The sequence below is a fragment of the Fringilla coelebs genome (genome assembly GCF_963513975.1).
Source record: "Fringilla coelebs genome assembly, chromosome: 8".
In the NCBI taxonomy this organism is placed as follows: domain Eukaryota; kingdom Metazoa; phylum Chordata; class Aves; order Passeriformes; family Fringillidae; genus Fringilla; species Fringilla coelebs.
In genome coordinates, this window is record NC_140066.1 from 31,333,461 (window position 1) to 31,351,897 (window position 18,437).

At 39.2% G+C, this 18,437-nt stretch overlaps 1 protein-coding gene across 2 annotated transcripts in view; it reads right to left on the reverse strand.

Annotated features, from left to right (window-relative positions):
* The window catches only part of CACUL1 (CDK2 associated cullin domain 1), a 44,091-nt gene that overhangs the window by 14,984 nt on the left and 10,670 nt on the right, over positions 1–18,437 (reverse strand). For both annotated transcript variants that reach the window (XM_084210437.1, XM_084210436.1), the window contains exons 3-5: positions 18,183–18,285; positions 9,273–9,368; positions 4,728–4,830 (exon numbers count right to left, since the gene is read on the reverse strand). In XM_084210437.1, the coding sequence (XP_084066563.1) occupies positions 4,728–4,830; positions 9,273–9,368; positions 18,183–18,285 (302 nt within the window). The remainder of the gene's footprint in view (positions 1–4,727; positions 4,831–9,272; positions 9,369–18,182; positions 18,286–18,437) is intronic.

Sequence of the window (18,437 nt, forward strand, 5' to 3'; positions counted from 1 at the left end):
GCATCAATCACAATCCTTCTCTCAGCCTTTTGCACTGCTCCTCTCAGAGTTCTGTATTCCCAAACAAAAGCTGGACATGGCACTTACTAATGAAAGGCATTCTGTCAAAGCAGCACACAGCTGAAGAGATGAGGAGGATCCCTTGCTTCACTGACATCAACAGGCTTTGGGAGGTCAGCACAGCAAAACAGAGCTGCTAAATACACAGGGCTGGGTGCCCACAGAGCCACAAACACCCCAACTGAGGCACTGCACAGCAACAGGAGAATCCCTGCCCAGGCAATGTCCTCCCTGCTGCATTCATCAGCCTCTAACAGATATAACAGATCCATTCTCTATAATTCTGCATTGCATTTTGCATTTCTACCTGCTGAATCAAAAAGCTGGACAATTTCATTGTTAAATAGCTGTTAATGTTCGGTTTAACTTTTCTGGTACTTTTTAGAAAGCAGCAATGCAGTGGAAATATCATTCCTGTTTTTATAAAGAGAAAAGCTTTTCCAACATAAACCCTTCTACTGAACTTTCCAACATAAGCCCTTCTATTGAACTTTAATACACTTCCACCAAAAAAACAACAACAACAAAAAAAAAACCCAAAAAAAAAAACCAAAAAAAAAAAGAAAATGGAACAACAAGATCTCTTCCCCTCATCTGACTCCAAGTGACCTAACTAGAAAGAAACAAAGCTGTCATATATAAAGATCTTCAGAGAAAAGACTTCCTCTGTAACTAACGAGAAACTGAAAACATAATGGAGTGGGCTGTGAGTGGTCTCCCTCCTCCTGACTTTTTTCAAAGAACTTGTTCTTGGAGACCATGAGAAAAACTTCTACTTTGGCAAACATATGTGATGTATTTTTACACTGGGTTTTAGCTCTGAACTCACACAGGCACTGACATAAAGACTTATATTCTGCAACTGCCCACATGCCGTTAGAATCCACACACAGTAACCACTCTGTGTGCTCAGGCTTCAGTGGCTAATTCTGTAATTACCCCAGGTGACAAGAACAAAATCAAAAGTGCTGCACAAAGCTATTTTCCCTCTGATAAATTTCACCTGACTACCCAGTTGAGTAACTACTATACAAAAGTGTAGGCAGATGTTTTTTTAGGACGACCCAACTTCTTGAACTCAAAACAGGAACATGTAAGGCAAGAAACAGCCCTACACACACAGATATAAATGGCTGAAGTACTACAGCAAAGAGGAAGACTGTCCTCTAAAATAGCTTTCACCTCTATGACTAGATAACTTTCTGTTCTTTCTGTTGTCTTTTTTTTTAGTATGGGAACATCACTGACCTCCCAGAGCAGGATTACAGTCTAGCATTCCTTTCTTCAGTTTTCAGGAAGAGAACAGGAATGCTTGCAAAGTCTTGTAATTTAAACCCAAGTGATCTCTCCACCAAGGAGATACAACACTATGCTCTTAATGGCTTTTCCTCTTTTGTTAAGATTCAAAAGCAAGCTTGGTTTGGGCACTAAGCTGCCAATATCCAGAGGCAGAGGAGTGGCAGTTACTCGCAATACTCTGCCATTGAATTTTACCTTCTGCAAGTACCAGAAGTAGAGAGTTTCAGGAGCTGCTATTCACTTCCCCACAGTAACTGCCATTTTTGTGCAGAATAAACAGGCAGGGTATTTCCAGGGCACAGACATTACACTGCAGGACTATCAGAAGAAACAGTGGCTGCATAAGGAGAAAATAAACCTATTTCTGAGTTTTTCTGCTTACAAGTCACCTCATGCAGGACTGTAGCAGGAACAAAAACGACATTCTCCACCACCCCTTTCCCTAGTGACATGGGGATATTATCTGCACCTTCTCCCCCTTCCACACTCACTTCTGAAGCTGCCTGTAAATAAGATGCTGTATCTTTGCTTGTTACACTCAGTTAAGCAGTTCAGCACACAGCAACTTCTCCCAAGCCATTGAATGCAGGAGTCTTATCAGCAAGAGCCAGCTTTGGCTTTGTAAAGAAAACAATCAGGTTATATTCACTTAGCTCAAATGTACCCACTTTAATTTGAAGAGCACTGACTTGATAAATGTGTGAGTGTAAAAGTGTTTCACAAACAGCTGTGTTCATGGATCTGTGTATTGTGGGGTTTTATTATGTATTTACTTTAACTAATGAGAAGTCCTCCAGATAGTCAAGTGCTTTAAAAAAAAAAAAAAAAAAACTATCAAACCCCAAATGGAACCAAACTGGTACAGGAAAAATTTGCCAAAGTAATGTTCACTTAGGCAGTATTTCCTCTGTAAGTAATGAACTGACACCTTGATCACTCCAATTTTTGCAAACCAAGTGCTCAGAGAAGTGCTCCCAGCACAGAGACAGGAGACACCTTCCTGCCTCCCAGTATCCAGAACAGGAACCAGGGGACTCAGCCTGGGGGAATCTGAGTGAGATCCAATGCCAAGGAAGAGACTGGGGCTGCACTGCTCTTCTGGCTTCTCCCCCCTCTCTTTCTGAAGTGTAGCAGAAACTTTTTCAAAAATCAAATGAACCTGAAATGTACTCACAGTCCTTCCTGAACACAGCTTCAAATAGAAATGCCAGCTTCCAGGCTCTGAGAGAATGACAAGGTACTATAAACAAAATCCACTTTGTACAAACATAGCAACAAATTTCAGGAGAGAGAGCAGATGTTACTCTGACCCTCCAAGTCTAGATCACAAATGGATTAAACTAATTTTGTAATTTGATTTTATTTTCATACAGAGGGAAGGCATGCTTCCTCTCACTGAAGTGGCAGTTGCAGCATCTCTAAAAAACAGCCCCAGGATTCCATTTCTCCATACCAATCACAACTTCCTTTACTTTAATTTCCAAAGTATCCCCCTTCACAACTGTACTTTTTTACCCTCACAATCGAAAAACACTTTTTTGCTGAACCAAATCTGTATCAAGTATCAACAAAGAGCACTACACAGTGATATTGAGAAGCAAAGTAAGTTACAAACACTGACTTGCATTTTATTTTCATAGAGCACTTACATTTCCAAAAAGCAAGGTACTACTCATCTATTTTGGTTTGAATTTCAGGAAGCTAGAAAAAACAGCTGAGAAAGGCAGAAAAAAACCCCAATACTAGAAGTTTTTCAGCACATTTGCAGTACTACATCATGTGCAATGTATCTTCAATTATTTCCCAAGAACTTGTTAGCAAATTTCAAATTTTATTTAGGCATACTTTAACTCAAATTATAGATCCTCTTATGCAAGATTTAATTAAATCAGATCACAGCTAGGAGTTCATGCCTGTCAGTATTTATCATCTTACTTAGGAGGGAGATAAAACCCAAGTAACTTAGCTTTAATAAACCCATGGTCAGAATAAAATGAACCCAAGGAAATGAACCTCTTGCCCATTAAACAAGAGACTTCATATACAGCTACACAGACAGCTTACCATTATTTTTCTTTTTTTTTTTTTTCCATTTTACTTCTGCATTTAACAGAGCTAGGGAAAAGTATTTCTGATTCCACACACACACAACACCACGGGTCTTTTCCTTTCAGCAGTTCATCTGCAATTTCTATTTGATTCTGCTATTATCACTGCAGAAAGTTAATTACTTAGCAACCACACATCTGACATCACCTTTGTCAGAGGTTTATCCACTGTTACATCTTTGCCTTGCCACTGGAAAAAAAATTCTTTGCCTGAAAAATGCAAACATTTTAAGGCAATTATCAGTTAAATTTTCCATGATCTTGTTGCAGCAATCATCTTACCACATTTCATACCAGTAATTCTCTTTAGCACAAAATAAAACATCAGACCCATGGCTGGGCATTTCTCATTGTTCTGCTATTTTTAATGTGATGTGATCTGCTGCTAGTGTCACTTTACCAGATGTCAAGAACAACACCTCATCAGAGGTGGTGCTCTCCCATCCCTGTAAGGCTCCAAGGCTCCCTGACCTTGTAGCTAGCCTGGTCACTCACCCCTCACCCAGGAAGTCACCTCTCAGTGAGCCTGAAACAACAGCCAAGCTCCTTTCCCCCAGCCCTTGCCCGGAAAGAGCAGGGCATTGCTACCCAAACAAAGACAAAAGGAGCAGTAAACTCCACTCCCACTGCTCCAATGCTTGGCTAGCCACCCTTCTGAGGGGCCAAGCAGGCCAGCAGCAGCTCCCTGTGCTCACACAAACCCTCCCAGGGGGGGCAGGTTTCACACAAACACTGTGGCTCACCACAGGAGTCACACTTCCCATTCAGTGATCCTGTGGCTAGCACTTGCAGCACATTATATTTGCATTAACCCATTAACCCAAGAGACAAACTGCTGGCAGCATTCTACAGCTCACCACCCACAGCAGCACTCCAGCACATCATGACAATAACCACAGAGGTAACACAGTTCTTTGACCACACCACCTTCTTAATGACACCTGCCAGTATTTAGATAATGAAGTTGAAAAGTATCAGCACAAACAACAGAACAATAAAACACTCATTCTGCCATAATCACAAGTCACAAGGGAAAATAAATATTGGTTCTCCCAGATCTCAAGCAAAACATTACATCATACAAAGTCAGATTTCTGAAATAAATAAGCTGAGGCGTGTCACATTTCCTCATGCCTTAAAGCATTGAAGTTCACTAATATTTAGCATTTTATCCCTATTTGCTTTGGATCTTCACAGTATCTGAAAGCATTGTGGCTCTCTAGGCTTCCACTATAAGAAGAATTCAACAGCTCTACTTACGCATTAGGTTGTAAATGTGCTTTTCTGCAACATGTTCCGTAAACAGCTTTATAAGGTCATCTTTTAAGTCTCTGTTTAGCTTGGTTTCTATGTAAAATTTATTCTGGAAAATAAGACAGAAGTTTTCAAGTTTGTTTCTCATAATAGCAAATAAAGGAAACTTATTTTTTCTCCCTGAATAAAACCAGTTCAGAATATTAAAGCTGTAGAATATCTCACCTGTAAAGTGTTTCTTTGGTTACTGCATTTAAACTAAATAGAACATTCCTGTACAACAAAAAAAACATGGGTGACAAACCTACTTACATACAGCCATACATATGTATTTTATTTTCTGTATCTACAGCTATACCCCCATACTGATCCAGACTGGAGAGCTTGTATAAAAAACACTTCATTTTAGAACTTTAAGAAAGTTTGTAAATTCTCGTAACACTAAAATACAGCTGGACATCATGTTTGCAACAAAAGAAAATATTTTTTCCAACTACTAAAAGTGATTAAACTATTAAAATAGATGGTTTACAATAATAAAACATCAGCACAACTATCCACTTCTGTGGTTCACTGACAGTCTCAGAGGACAGCTACTCAGAATGAATCAGTTGTGGAAATAAGTGATGCATACAAAACTACACAAAAGTGAACTATATAATTTTTTTTAGGATTCCATTACTTTGACCAATTCAGCATTAATAAAGAATTCATCCCTTTGAGGGAAATTCAAAGATAATTCTATTCAGAGTTCCTCAAGGGCCCCAATACCTAATGGTCTGTTTGGTATCAATTCTCCATTTCCTGCAATTAATAGCAAGCTTTCTTGAGTGTGTCTTATTCATAGAGGTGTTTTAAAAGCTGGGGGGAGAAATTTGCTTCAAGATAAATCTCCTAACATTAAAGAGCTAACTTGGAAGTAGAACAGCTGAATTAACTAATTTGGACAAATGGTGTAAAAGAGTTAAACAGACAATCTAACAGAAAATCAACTCAAAAAAAATCCACGGGAACACTTATCTGAGATATTTACTAGAAGAAGGGATATCTTAAGGGAGAAGATTTAAAAGCATAGAAGAACCTAAGTTTTTCTCCTATTTACTAAAGGATTTTACAAAACCAGAACTCTCAGAACACAGAGCAATCCCCATGTTTTTGTGTGAAACCCATTCTCTCAGCCACTACCAAAACTACAAACATACCGTAGCAATCTGTCCAGACAGAAAACCCTTAAACCTGTGAGAGAACATTCAAGCAGTTATTTACCTTTATTAAAGATTGCCTGGTAGAACAAAGGCAATCTGAGGGCTGAATATATGCCCCTACTGTAGTTTAAGTTTGTGGCAGTGATGGACAACACCCTTAAAAAGATTTTTTTAAATTAAATTTACAAAACTTGCTGTTGATGGTTCCCTCTGATACCCTGAATTTGTCCTGCCTGTGGAGGTTTAATCAAGGACTAGGACTCAGTTGTTTCCCCTCACCTGGGCCTGTGAACAGAGATTGAGGGAAAGGCTCTGCAGGCAGAATATCCTAATTAGAAACAGGCTCACTTATTGGTAATGCTTTTGGTCAGTGGTGAATTGCCTCTGCAGCAGAAACCCACAGCAACTGAAGATACACTTCAAGGAAATGTTAAGCTACACACCACACTACAGCCTTTCACCAGAACATTTTCCTAAACCAGTTTGCACAAGATGTGCAAATTATGATGCTTCATTTTGCTCAGGGGCTGGAAAGCCTAAACTTTTAATTCTAGTAATTTCATTACTAGAAAAGCAACAAAAACCCCCACAACCTGGCAGTTGCCAGACAGTACAAACATAGAAGAAATGTAAAATACTCTTCATATTTGCTTACTTGGAAACACCTTTCCAAAAAGATGTTCCACTTTTGTGAGCCTAAATACACAGTGAAAAAGCATCAAACTGAAGTACTTAATTTCCAACCCACAGTGCTAAAAGGAGAGAGCAGAAGAGCTGGCACCTCCCCAGTTTTTGTTAGGGGTACATCAGGAAGATTTTCTGTATCACTTGTCACTACCAGTGGTAAGTTATACACTGTGCCAATATTTCTTGAAAAATGTCTCAAGTCACATAAAGGTCTAACTGACATGTAAAAGGTAACCAGATGTGAGTAACTCAGAAAGTCAGGTATGATACAAACATTAATTCTACAAAACACCTCATGATAAAGCCATCTGGCAAATCTTACAAGATGAAACTCAGGTAATATTAAGAGGAGATCAATAAGTACTTGAAAGAAGAAAACACAGTATATAGGTGTGCTTATCACACTATACTCACATATATTTGTGTATAGACACACACAAAATGCCCTCTAGCTGATAAGCAACAAAATGAAATACCACTCAGTAGGAATAACAATATTTTGGATGCAACGAAAAATTGTAACCATCCCAAAAGCACAGTGCTCACAAATGTTAGGCTCATATAACATAACAGATTTTCAGCTATATCTCAAAGTAAAATGAAAAAGTTAGATTCTATAAGAAAAATATATCCTCTAAATTTTATTTTTTATTCAAGTGGAAATATTTTTTATTCATGTGTGTAGCACACTGTGATATGTACAATCTCTAAGCACCTAGAATAATCTCACTTAAATTTACAAAACTGTTTTCTGCAAGGAACAAAGTACTGTGTATGAAGCTAACTTCAGTTTCATTTGCTTTACCTTCAGTTACATCCCTGAACTTCTGAAGAAGCCTAAACCCACAGAATCTCAGAGAGTCTTTTGGCCTCCATGCTTTTCTGACAAATCTGCTGCAGCAGTTTAAGACTGAAAAAAATCCATCGCCACGTGAAAAAAAAAAATGGCCCCAGCAGAAGAAGGAAAAAGAAAACTCCCTCAGTTGCAAGGTCAGTCCCCTCCTGATAAGCTTGGAAACACCTCCTGGTCACCATACACACCCAGGTAAGAAATCACCTTTCCTTCTTTGGTATGGATCAGAAAAAAAAGTGCTGCTGCTGCTTTTAAGACACACAGGACTAAGACAAAGTATTATGCCATATTCCAGTTCTACATAAAAACTTTAGTTTTTCCTCAGCTTCATAGATTTTAAAAATATTTAAATGCATATTAAAAGTTTTCCTAAGCAGCAATATAATTATCCCTTCAGAACAAAGTCCTCAAGAGCAACTCAACAGCCTTGGAAACCCCTGATTAAAGCAATCACAGAAATGGAAAGCCTCTCCTCACCTCTGACATAAAGGCAGAGTTTAACAACTTGGTCCACTTCAAAATGCTTTGAAAAGTATCTATTAAAGGAACTGCAAAGCTGTAATTTAGACTGTAATTAGGCTTTCACCTCTTGCAGTTGTTTTTCAATTGTACTTTTGGACCAAAGAGAGGAAACTGTTATTGCTGTATGAGAAAACTTGGTTAGACACTACAATGTAAGATTCTAAGAGTACCTGTACATAAAAGTACTTCCAAAAACACACAGAAAAAACTAAGAAACCCATTTTCCACACTGACTTCTCTAGAGATATTTCCCACATCACACACAACACTGAAATTATTTCAGTGAAAAAGTATGACAGCCAATATGCCATTAGCATTCTAAACCAGCTGTACAGCTGAGCCAAGTCAGCATTCCTTTTGGCAGCAAGAGGAACTAACAGGTAACAGAACCAGGTAAAAGGGCAGATTAGAAGACATCAAGGTCAAGAAAAACAAATTCGTCTTTTAATGCAACTAATCTGTATGGTAATACAATGCCAAAATACTGTAGCAAGTTATCTAAATTCACTGAGACAGAGGAGAGTCTCCTAAAGGCTCCTGATTCCCAAACTCTGTGAAATTACCAATGAGAAAAACTTTGAAGAGTCTGAGGTTTATTTAATCCTTTTTTTTTTCTTTTTTTCATTTCTAAGTGATGCCAAAACAAGGACAGTTTCTGGGAGAAGGACAAATCTCAAACTTAAGTTATTCATTACCACAAAAAAAAGGCAATAAAAGTTTTGATACTTTAACAAAAAGGATGCAAATTATTGGTTTCTTAACCACTCCAAGTACACCTGACAGTGCTATGAACATTATTTTGGCATCATCCATCCAACACTCTGAATTGCTTTATCAAATGATGAAGACATTTCCAAGCCACATTTCTTCCATTTTTTTCTGAATCTGAACTATTTGAGAGCAAAAAATAATCATCTCCACAACCTGACCAAACTAAGAAGCCAAACTTCAACAAGTCAATAAATGATGTCTGTACAAAAAGATATAAATAATGAACTATTTGAGATGGCTTTTTTCCCTTTAAAATCAAAACCATTCTCCCCACTCCCAGGAAAGAAGTATTAGGGCAAATCTCAAACTGCAAAACTCTGCATTTAAAAAGCATGGCTTTCCCTTCCTCTCCCCATACAATTTGATCAGTATTGTTAGGCAGCCACCAAAACTAGGCACGAATCATAAGTTTTACATGTCATTAGTTATTATAGCTGCATTTTATTCTTTTCATTTTCAGTCAGTATCTTGTGTATGGACATACTTATTTTAAAAGAATTTTCTAAAACTTACCATATATATGAAAAGAGGCACAATGCTCTGCAATGCTCCCATATACTGTCCGAGAGCTACGTTAAATCTTTCAATATAGAGATCTGGAGGGCTGGCCTGCAAAAAACCGTAAAAGTCAGGTTGTAATTTGAACAAGAGAAAGATCTGGAACAGCATGGGCTATGCTTTCACAGCAAACTCAAACAACTACAAAGGATTTGATACACTAGGTTCACACAAAGCAAGCCACACATCATTCCAGAGTTTCTGCTCTAAAACCCTCCACCAAAACCAAACTCCCCTCAGTAACCAGGTTTTCCTAGGACTATACATCAGTGCCCAGCACAAGGTCCATTCAATAAGAAATCAAGTGAGCATGTAACAAGCTGACATTTAGCATATGCAAATAAAACCACTCCTTTTTAAAGACCAGAGGTTTGTTTTGAAAGCACCAACTGTCATGCCCAGAATCCATAACCAAATGTGCATAAGTGCCTCAGTGTGTGCTCCCACCCCCCTGAGCTTTCACTCCACCAGAGCAGGGTGGCGTTAAGTGGCTGCTTTGCAGCTGAGCTGTTGAGAGGCACATCCTCCTGCTCCAGGGAATGCTGCCCTCCACAGAAAACCTTTCTAAGTCACTGTTGGGTCACCTCAGGCAAGGCAAGTGCTCAGGGGGTTCAACTTCACAAAGAAGCAACATCTTCAGAGAGAATTCTGCATTCAGGGCTCATGCTCCAGGTTAGGCCTGTGGAAATCGAGCCGTGCTCCAGCACACGGCATCCCCCTGGAGCCTCAACCTAAACTCGGCTACACAAAACCTGAATGTGCTATTTTCTGGCTACAATACCCTATTTCCCAAAGAAGGGGATAAGGAAGCTTAAAAGATCTGTTCAGCAGCAGGTGAAGTTAAATTGAGAAGAGAACCAGAAGAACAGGAAGCACTAAGCACTGTTTCTGCTACAAAATCCATTTGGAGGCCTGCAGGGGAGCTGCACTGGAGCATCCAGAAGTGCACTTAGACACCTACAGCTGGAAGTGGAGCTACAGCAATGTCTTCCTTCACTATTCCCTTCTCTACCCCAATCCTCCCCCTTACACTGCCCCACCTCTGGCCCACCCCCTGCTTTGGTCTTTCCAGAGGGGCTGGGTGGCTGCCTGAGTTCCTACTGCTCACATATACAGATACACCTATACAAACCCAAGGGTAAAGTGTTGCTTGCCAAAGAGAAGCAAAACTTCTCTTCCCCTGCACGGCTTTCCCCTCTGACAGCACCAACCCAAAAGAAGGTGGAGAATATAGCAGTAACTGGAACCTTGCAAGAAAACAAGTTCAAAGATTTTCCTAAACCCAAAGCATCTGTGGCACAAGAAACACTCAAGGCTTAGCTGCAGCTCAACCACCTTATCAGAACTTACAGCTATCATCACAAACATTTTTCAACCTTTGTATGAACATTAACAGCAGCCCTAAGAAAATAGTTAAAATTTATGTTGATATTTTGCTCTAAGAAGTATTCTAAATTTAGGAGGTTTTTTCCCCCTTAAAATAGCTTCTTTTGCTCCCCTTCTTAATACACTTAATGAACACGTGGATAATTTTCACAGCAAACACCAATACAGAGCAGACAGCTCAGAAAGGAAAGCAAAACTGGCAAAGGAAGAAAGAGTATTATTCCATATGCAGTTGCCAAAGGCTATATATGGTTATTCCTCATTTTGATCATAAGGTTTTAATCTTATTGCAAATGCAGTTCTCAGGGGTGGCCAAACAAATTTTAGTTCAAAAATGCCAACAACGTATAAAAGTGGCTATGAGCTCCAAGGACTCCCTTTCATATATAGCTACATATACAATTTGTTGCAAATAACATGCAATAAAATCTGCATTCTAAGCAGTATGTATTCCTGCTTCACTCCTTTTTAACCTCAACTTTACATATGGTTATACCCTCTGATTTGTATACAGCTTCTAAGATTAAAGAAAAAGGAAAATTCTACTTGAAAGAACACATCAGACAAAAGAAGACCATAGCCTGACCCACGGCACCACTCTTCTCTCACTGATAGATTGCCATTTTCATTTAAAAAACAAAACAACAATAAAGCCAACAAGAAAAACTAGTCAGAAGCTGTCTGGGCAGTGGAGTTTTAATCCCAGTCCCAGGCAATGTGTGCCACACTTTTGACAGGGTATGTAAGCACTGATATCTTTTTCCCCTCTGCAGATGAGAACTGTGCTAGCTCAGCTCCCAAAGGTGTCACAGTAAGGGAGGCTGTTTATGAGGGCAACATCTGAGAATGACCTCAGGAGCCTCTAATGGAAGGATACCTGGGAGCTGTCAACCACCACTTTGCCTTGCAATCAAGTGGAAAACAACTGCTCCGGATAAAGACAAAAAAAAAAGCTAAGAGAGGCTGATGGCTTTGGAGGAAGTGCCTCACTAGTATCAGGCAGGTATCAGGCCTTGGTTTTAACCTCTGCAATGCAGAAATTATGGTGGTGTCTGCTTTATCAGCATGACATGTCACTTTTCCATTTTATTCTCCTGATAGTGTTTCATCTCAAGCTCAAAGAGCCAAGACCGTAACAGCAACGGACAACAACAAAAAAAAGCAAGCTTGACAATCAAACCCTGCTCAACTAAAACTTGACTTGTAAACAACCAAAATACCCAAGCCAAAGAGAAATCAATAATAGTATTTTCACAGCTCATCTATGAATTACTGTAATAATCTGTGTGGGGAAAACAGAACCATCTGTTTTCTGTTCATCACAGTGTTACTGTACAGCTGCTCCAAACTGCCAGACTGAAATCAATTATTTGCTTCAGCACAGGATCTTTCTCCACATGTCTACATTCACATTTATAGGACAGTAACTGGAGCTGGAATAGTTTTATATAAAGCTATTTGAATTTTGTAAACTAAAAAGCAGCACATGGCAACAAATTCATGAGTAAACAGAAGTTGCTAAGATTTTTATATTAAGTGGCCATCATTACAGCCCAACTTGAATTTAAAATCTACACTTATTCAGATATAGCTATTAAAAGAAAAAAACCAAAAAAACCTGCTTTGGCTGACACTATTTACTCCTGGTTCTAGTCTAGAAAAAGAGAATGCATACATTCAGCTGTTTAAATTACAAGGCATGGGGCAGAATTAAGCCTGACATTTACTTCTTACAACTCCCCAGCAACTATTAAGAGTTTAAACCCACTCCTATCTTACCTGAGGGATGTATTACAGAAGGTATTCAAATATACAAAATACACACTCCTAGCTTAAGGTTTTCCAGGAAAGAAGTGAATCCCTCATTCCTTCACTCCTCATCCTGAATCCCATCAAATTGTCAATTCAGGGGGTTGGGGATGGTATTTTTTTGTAAGTTTGTTGGTTTTTTGGATTGTTTGGGGATTTTTTAAAACACTCAATACAGGCAGTTTAAATCCTCTCCTGCGTTTGCTCTTATCTACCACTTGTAGGGTTAAGAACAGTTTTCCAGTAACAATTGTATTGTGTGTCTGCTCACAGGAGCTTTGAATGTTTGGCTGGATTTCTCAAACTGTGATGCAGTTGCATTTGCTTAACATCTTCAGCTTGGTTGTGCATCAACTGCTTCTTAGAATAAACTATTATGGCTGCTGTTTCAAAGCTGATGTTCAAGACACAATTTCATCTCCTTAGACACCACGGTGGACATCTCAGCACCAACAGAAATGAGAAGTAACAAGAAAACACATTTGGGAAAGGACTACATACAAGACACAGTCAAACAAAATGAGCAGCTGGAGATCCTGTGTACTAAATTACCCTGTCATTATTTGAAATCTAATATCTAGGCATTTCAAGGCATTTGTGGGCAACAAACTATGTATCTGAAAAAGATACGGGGTTTTTTTTAACTTGGAAGCCAGTCTCAATATCATTCTTAAATTGAACATATGAAATCAGAAGGCAGCTGCTGGCTCAAAACAACTCAGAAACAGCTCACAAGAAAGAAACAGACAACAGTTCTGTGCCTGAGGAACACAAAGTTAATCTGTTTATGAAGAGCTGTCTGGCACAACCAGCAGTATGTGTAGTAGAGCTTACATTCCTATGGTGAATGGGCAGCTCCGTTTTCCTGGGAATATGCTCCCTGCCAAAATGCCAGCACATATGCTGCAGCATCCCTCCCACGCCTGCCAAGTGAAAAGGGAGAATGGCTATGACTACACAAATTAACCTGTTATTCATGTAAGTGGTCTGAATCTTCTAAACCACTCTTTGTTCTTTCTCAAGAAAATATAATTTGTTTACCTTGCCTTGCAATGTATGTGATGCCCAGGTCTACCTCACTAGACATTGGTATTATTAAAACATTTTACAAAAAACAGACATCAAACCAAAGCACAACTGATTCAAAGACTGTGTCTTCCTCATCAAGCCTGCACTCAAAGCTGTTCAAAGCCTCATGATATTTTCTCATGTAAGTGTCTTACAGCAGGTTAGCAGGTGTGGGCCATGTTCCATTCCCATTCTACATGCTTGTAAAACAAAAAGGCATTGTCTCTAAAGACCATCAAAGCTGCGTAGCAGTAAGAAACCTTCAGAAGCTTTTCTATGAAATCTAGATTCATTTGTGCTGTACTTCCTTGTATCTTCCTGTAATTGCATCAAGGTCTGCAGCCCCAGTGTGGTGTGACAAAACAGATAAACAGAGCTGCAGAGATAAACAAGCCTTTCCAAAAAGCTGCAAACAAAGATGCTCCTCTCAGCTTAACTTGCAGATGGTTTTGTCATTTTTAATGGCAATTCTGGCAATATGGTCACCCCTACTATTTCAAGTCAAAAGCCACCTTTTTGATGTCCACACACAGAGATACAAACATTCATAACACTTCTGGTTTCTACCATCTGAGTTCAAATCATCCATATGAGACCTGATTCAGTTCAGTGAAACTCACAGCAATAAATTCACTTTAATATTAAATCTGCTTTTGCTGATACCTTTACCAGGGTTCTCTGAGAACCTTAAAGCCCTCACTCAGGACATCTGACTCCCATACACATTCTCCCAAGGAAACAGCAAGGGGGACAATACTTTCATACACTGTACTGACTGGTTTGAGAGCCAAGACAAAAGGCTGAGAAGTTGTAACGATTAATATCAGGCAGGAAACCTTTCTGGCATTGCACAACAAAGACTATAAACCTGCAGGTCCTGGGGGCCAAACAGCAGACATGCAAATCATCTACCAACACCAGTGACTCCTCAATGCAGTCATGTTCATTATTAAAAAAATCTAATTCATCATCATAAAAAACCCCACCACAAACAGAAAACAACAGATCCCCTTTTCTCTCTCCTCTAGATAAACAAAAGGTGCAACATGACAAATAAATGGTTTCCAGCCCTCAATCATTTCAAAAAGGAAGCACTGAGTCTATTCTAACTAAAAGGAAAATATTGCTCTGCACCTGCACAAAAAAGCTACATTTGTAACAAGCAGGCTCAAAGGCACAGTGCATTTTGACTGCCAATGGTTTGAGCACTTTCCAGCATCTTTTGCTGAAGTGCTAATGGGTAAAGTGCTTGATTTTAAATTACTTTATCAGAGTGCATAAGAATAAATTAAGCCAGAAACACCAGTGCCTAATGCAAATACAGTTTTACTCATTTTAAAGAGATGTATTTAATTTGAAAGCATATGTTTGTGCATCCACCCTACCTCATACATCTGAATGACTCAGCAATTACCCACAAAAACAGATGACATTATTTTAAACCACAGCATAATGAACCATGTCCATTACCAGTGAAATGTTTCCAAATAAAGCATCTTAGAAAAATCACCTGCATGCTACAGGCTTCACAGACCTCAAGACAACAGGAAACAAGTTAATTTGTGTTTTCTACAGCAACACTTTTTTTTTAAGCTGACAAAATCCAAAATTCCAATCAGCTCAGGAATTAAGGAGATTGAATTCTCAATTACTGAAAGTCCACATGGTAAAACTCTGTCTTAACTAATGCAGAGAAGCTGGTCAGACATCAGCTGCAGGAAGGAAAAGCAATCCTTGCTGTGAGTCTCTGCATAGCAGTCTGAAGAGGGGATCATTAATTGACTGATACAGTAATGAGGGAGCTGGAAATGGCTTGGCATCCAGGAGGCCCCAAATCAGCCTGGTGACAAGCAATTCATCTCAACTAAATGTACCATTACTCAGCAAGCACTGCTCACTGCTCTTCACCCAATGTCCAACAGGCAGAAATACACCAGCCCAGCCACGTTTCCTGTGGCCTCTGCCACCACTGACAGTATCTCTCTCGAGCTGAAAAGCTGTGAAACAATCCCTCAGGAACACACAGGGCAACAAACACCTACAGCACGGAAGCTGCCGCACAGTGTGGAAAAGCAGAACAACACGGGATGACCAGGGTTTGTTCTGAGTGTCCCAGCACGCACAGGACACCCAGCTCAGGACACAGGAGTGTCTATCACTCTGCTGGCTCCAGCTTTGGCCAGGCAAGCACAGGGCTACACACACAGGGAGGGGGGCAATAAATAAATAAATAAATAAATAAATAAATAAATAAATAAATAAGGAGTTCCTGAAGTAATGCCCCGAAGAGAGAAACCAAACTCTATTAAGACTAAATCCATGCAAGAGCAAGTCGGACCAGTCCCCTGAGTGCTCCCACTTTTACTGTTTGGTATCTGGGTTTTACTGGTTTGGCTGTTGATGAGTGGTTCCTGTAGGAGACAGCTTGCTCCAGCATGCTGGTTACATGCAGACACTCTGCAGCCCACTTGCCATTAACTGTTACACTGCTTTGCAAGGCAAGTGCTGCCCTGTCCAGAGAAAGACATTGCATTTGGCTGCCATTTCAGTTTCTATCTGTTTCCTTACACACACCAACATTCCTGCTTCTACTGGGCTACTTTTGCATCTCTGAACATTAAAAACCAAAAACTTGCATCAAGTCATAACTTGCCAAATAAACAGAACTCTTAAATGTTGTTGGCAGGGGAATGAGATTATGTCAAAAAGCAAAACACCACAAACTGTGCATTAAAAGGATTCACATACACAGGTTTTTTTCATTGTTTGCCTGTGAGAACCAGAAACTTACAAGCAACCAACATTTACAAAGTAATTTGCTATTGTTGCTAGGGTAAAGATCTAGAACTGCATTTTCAACATAAATTCTGGGTGACTGAATGTCACCAAAATGTACTAAGATCAAAGAAGTATCAGAATAATAAAACATATTGTAGTAATTTCTTAAGAGTAAATTTCACAACCCACAGCTAAAACAGTTTCTTTACAGAATAATTTTTTAAGGCACGTGAGAGCTTTACCTCCAGCAGCTCAAAAAGATCCATTTGTCATCTAAAAGTCATGTTCACACGTCAGACAAAACCCACATGATGCACTCAAGGATGGTATTGTGTTATATTACAGGTGTGTCTAACCCACATAAGGGAGCTTTTGCAAGGCTAAGATTGCATTAAACAGTTGTCTCAATTATTCTTTTAACAAGCTGATTTTCAGAAGGCAGCCTTGTTTTTAGGCAGAAGTATTTGGGCTCATATGTGCTAAAGCAAACTTTAAAATCAGCTGCCTCAGTTTTGGGACTTAGGAGAAAATAGTCAAGGATTAGCAAGTAAAGAATTTGGGGTATTCCCAAATTCAAATCATACTAAAGCCATGTATTACCATGGGATATATCAGAAGAACTGGCCAAACCTGTATAGCTGAAATGATTCATAGTTCTCACAAACAGAAGAAAAAATGCACAGGCTGCACCAGCTCAGCAGAAGCAAGGGAAGGCTTTATTTTAAATACTACATTCACCAGCTCCAAGCAATTTTTACAGAACACTGAGGCTGTCACTCCGTAAGGAATAAAGAGACCATAAAAGAGAAAAGAAGAAAGAACCTAGCAAACACCATGCCTATTAAATTTCTTTATAAGGAAAGCCACAAGAGGAAAACAGTGCAACAAGAAGGACATCAGAGAGATCACAGTGCTATGTGTTTTGGGAATGCACGTTTAGCCAGGAATATCTGATGCAGTTAGAGCATTAAGACTGTTTTGAGCTGACCTAAATTAGTTATCAATGTGTTAGAAGTACTGAAGAAGCTGCTGTAGTTTAGGGTTTCTTTGTATTTGGCTTCTCTACTTCATGCACTGCAAATCAGTACAGAACTCAAACATCAGCTATGGAAGTGAAAAAAGCTTCAGGGAAAAAAATCAAGCAGTGCTGCTGCTACAACAATGACAATTTCAAGTACATAGCTGGAGATTCTAGTCTAAAAGGAATGTTCAACAAGGAACACATGTGAAAACAACCATGGATACACAAGTAAGATGCAGAGAAGGATAGAGATATACAAGCTATATATATTAGGACTGCTGTAAACCACTGACATCTACAGATAGGCAAGAAAAATGCAGAATAAGCTGTAACAGAACTCCAAATGCATTAATTCTTAGCTTATACTTAACAATCTATATTTAACTCACTTAAATTTTTTCATTTAGATTTTCCCTTTTGTGCTGCTTTTGGCTGCACAAGAACCATAAACAGTTTCTACACATTTACACAGGAATGGCAGACATTTATCTCAGGTTCTCAGATCACTCTGAGGTATTTACATCCCAGATTATACTTAAGATTTCCCATTCCCCATTCTATATCATATATTTAGGTTTAGACACGGCCCTCCACATGGTTGAGATCTCCAAGGTCTGGAAGCGCCAAACCTTTGGATCTGGTAGTTGGTTTTCAGTCTGACAGCCCATTGGTGAGTGAAGTAGTTGACAATTTTGTAAGTTAATGTAAATCATTCATAATAGCAATCCCCTTCACGGGCCACCTACATACTGATATAATCACAGATCCCAGGAAAGAGAGAATTAGATTGTGCAGCTTCTTACCTGCAGCTCCTTTGAGACTCTCTCTAAGTGGTTAGTTATCTTTTTTATTAGGTCACTATACATCTGTTCCGAATGCTGCTGGCATACACACTTATACACACAACTGCAGAAACAAATATAGGAACAAACAATGAACTTACAACAGTTTGCAATGAAGGGTAACAGACTTCAAAACATTTTGTTCAAGTTTTAATTTAAAGGATTATAGAGTTAATTGAATGATTGTTGAACTTTTAAATACAGTCCTAAGGTTGG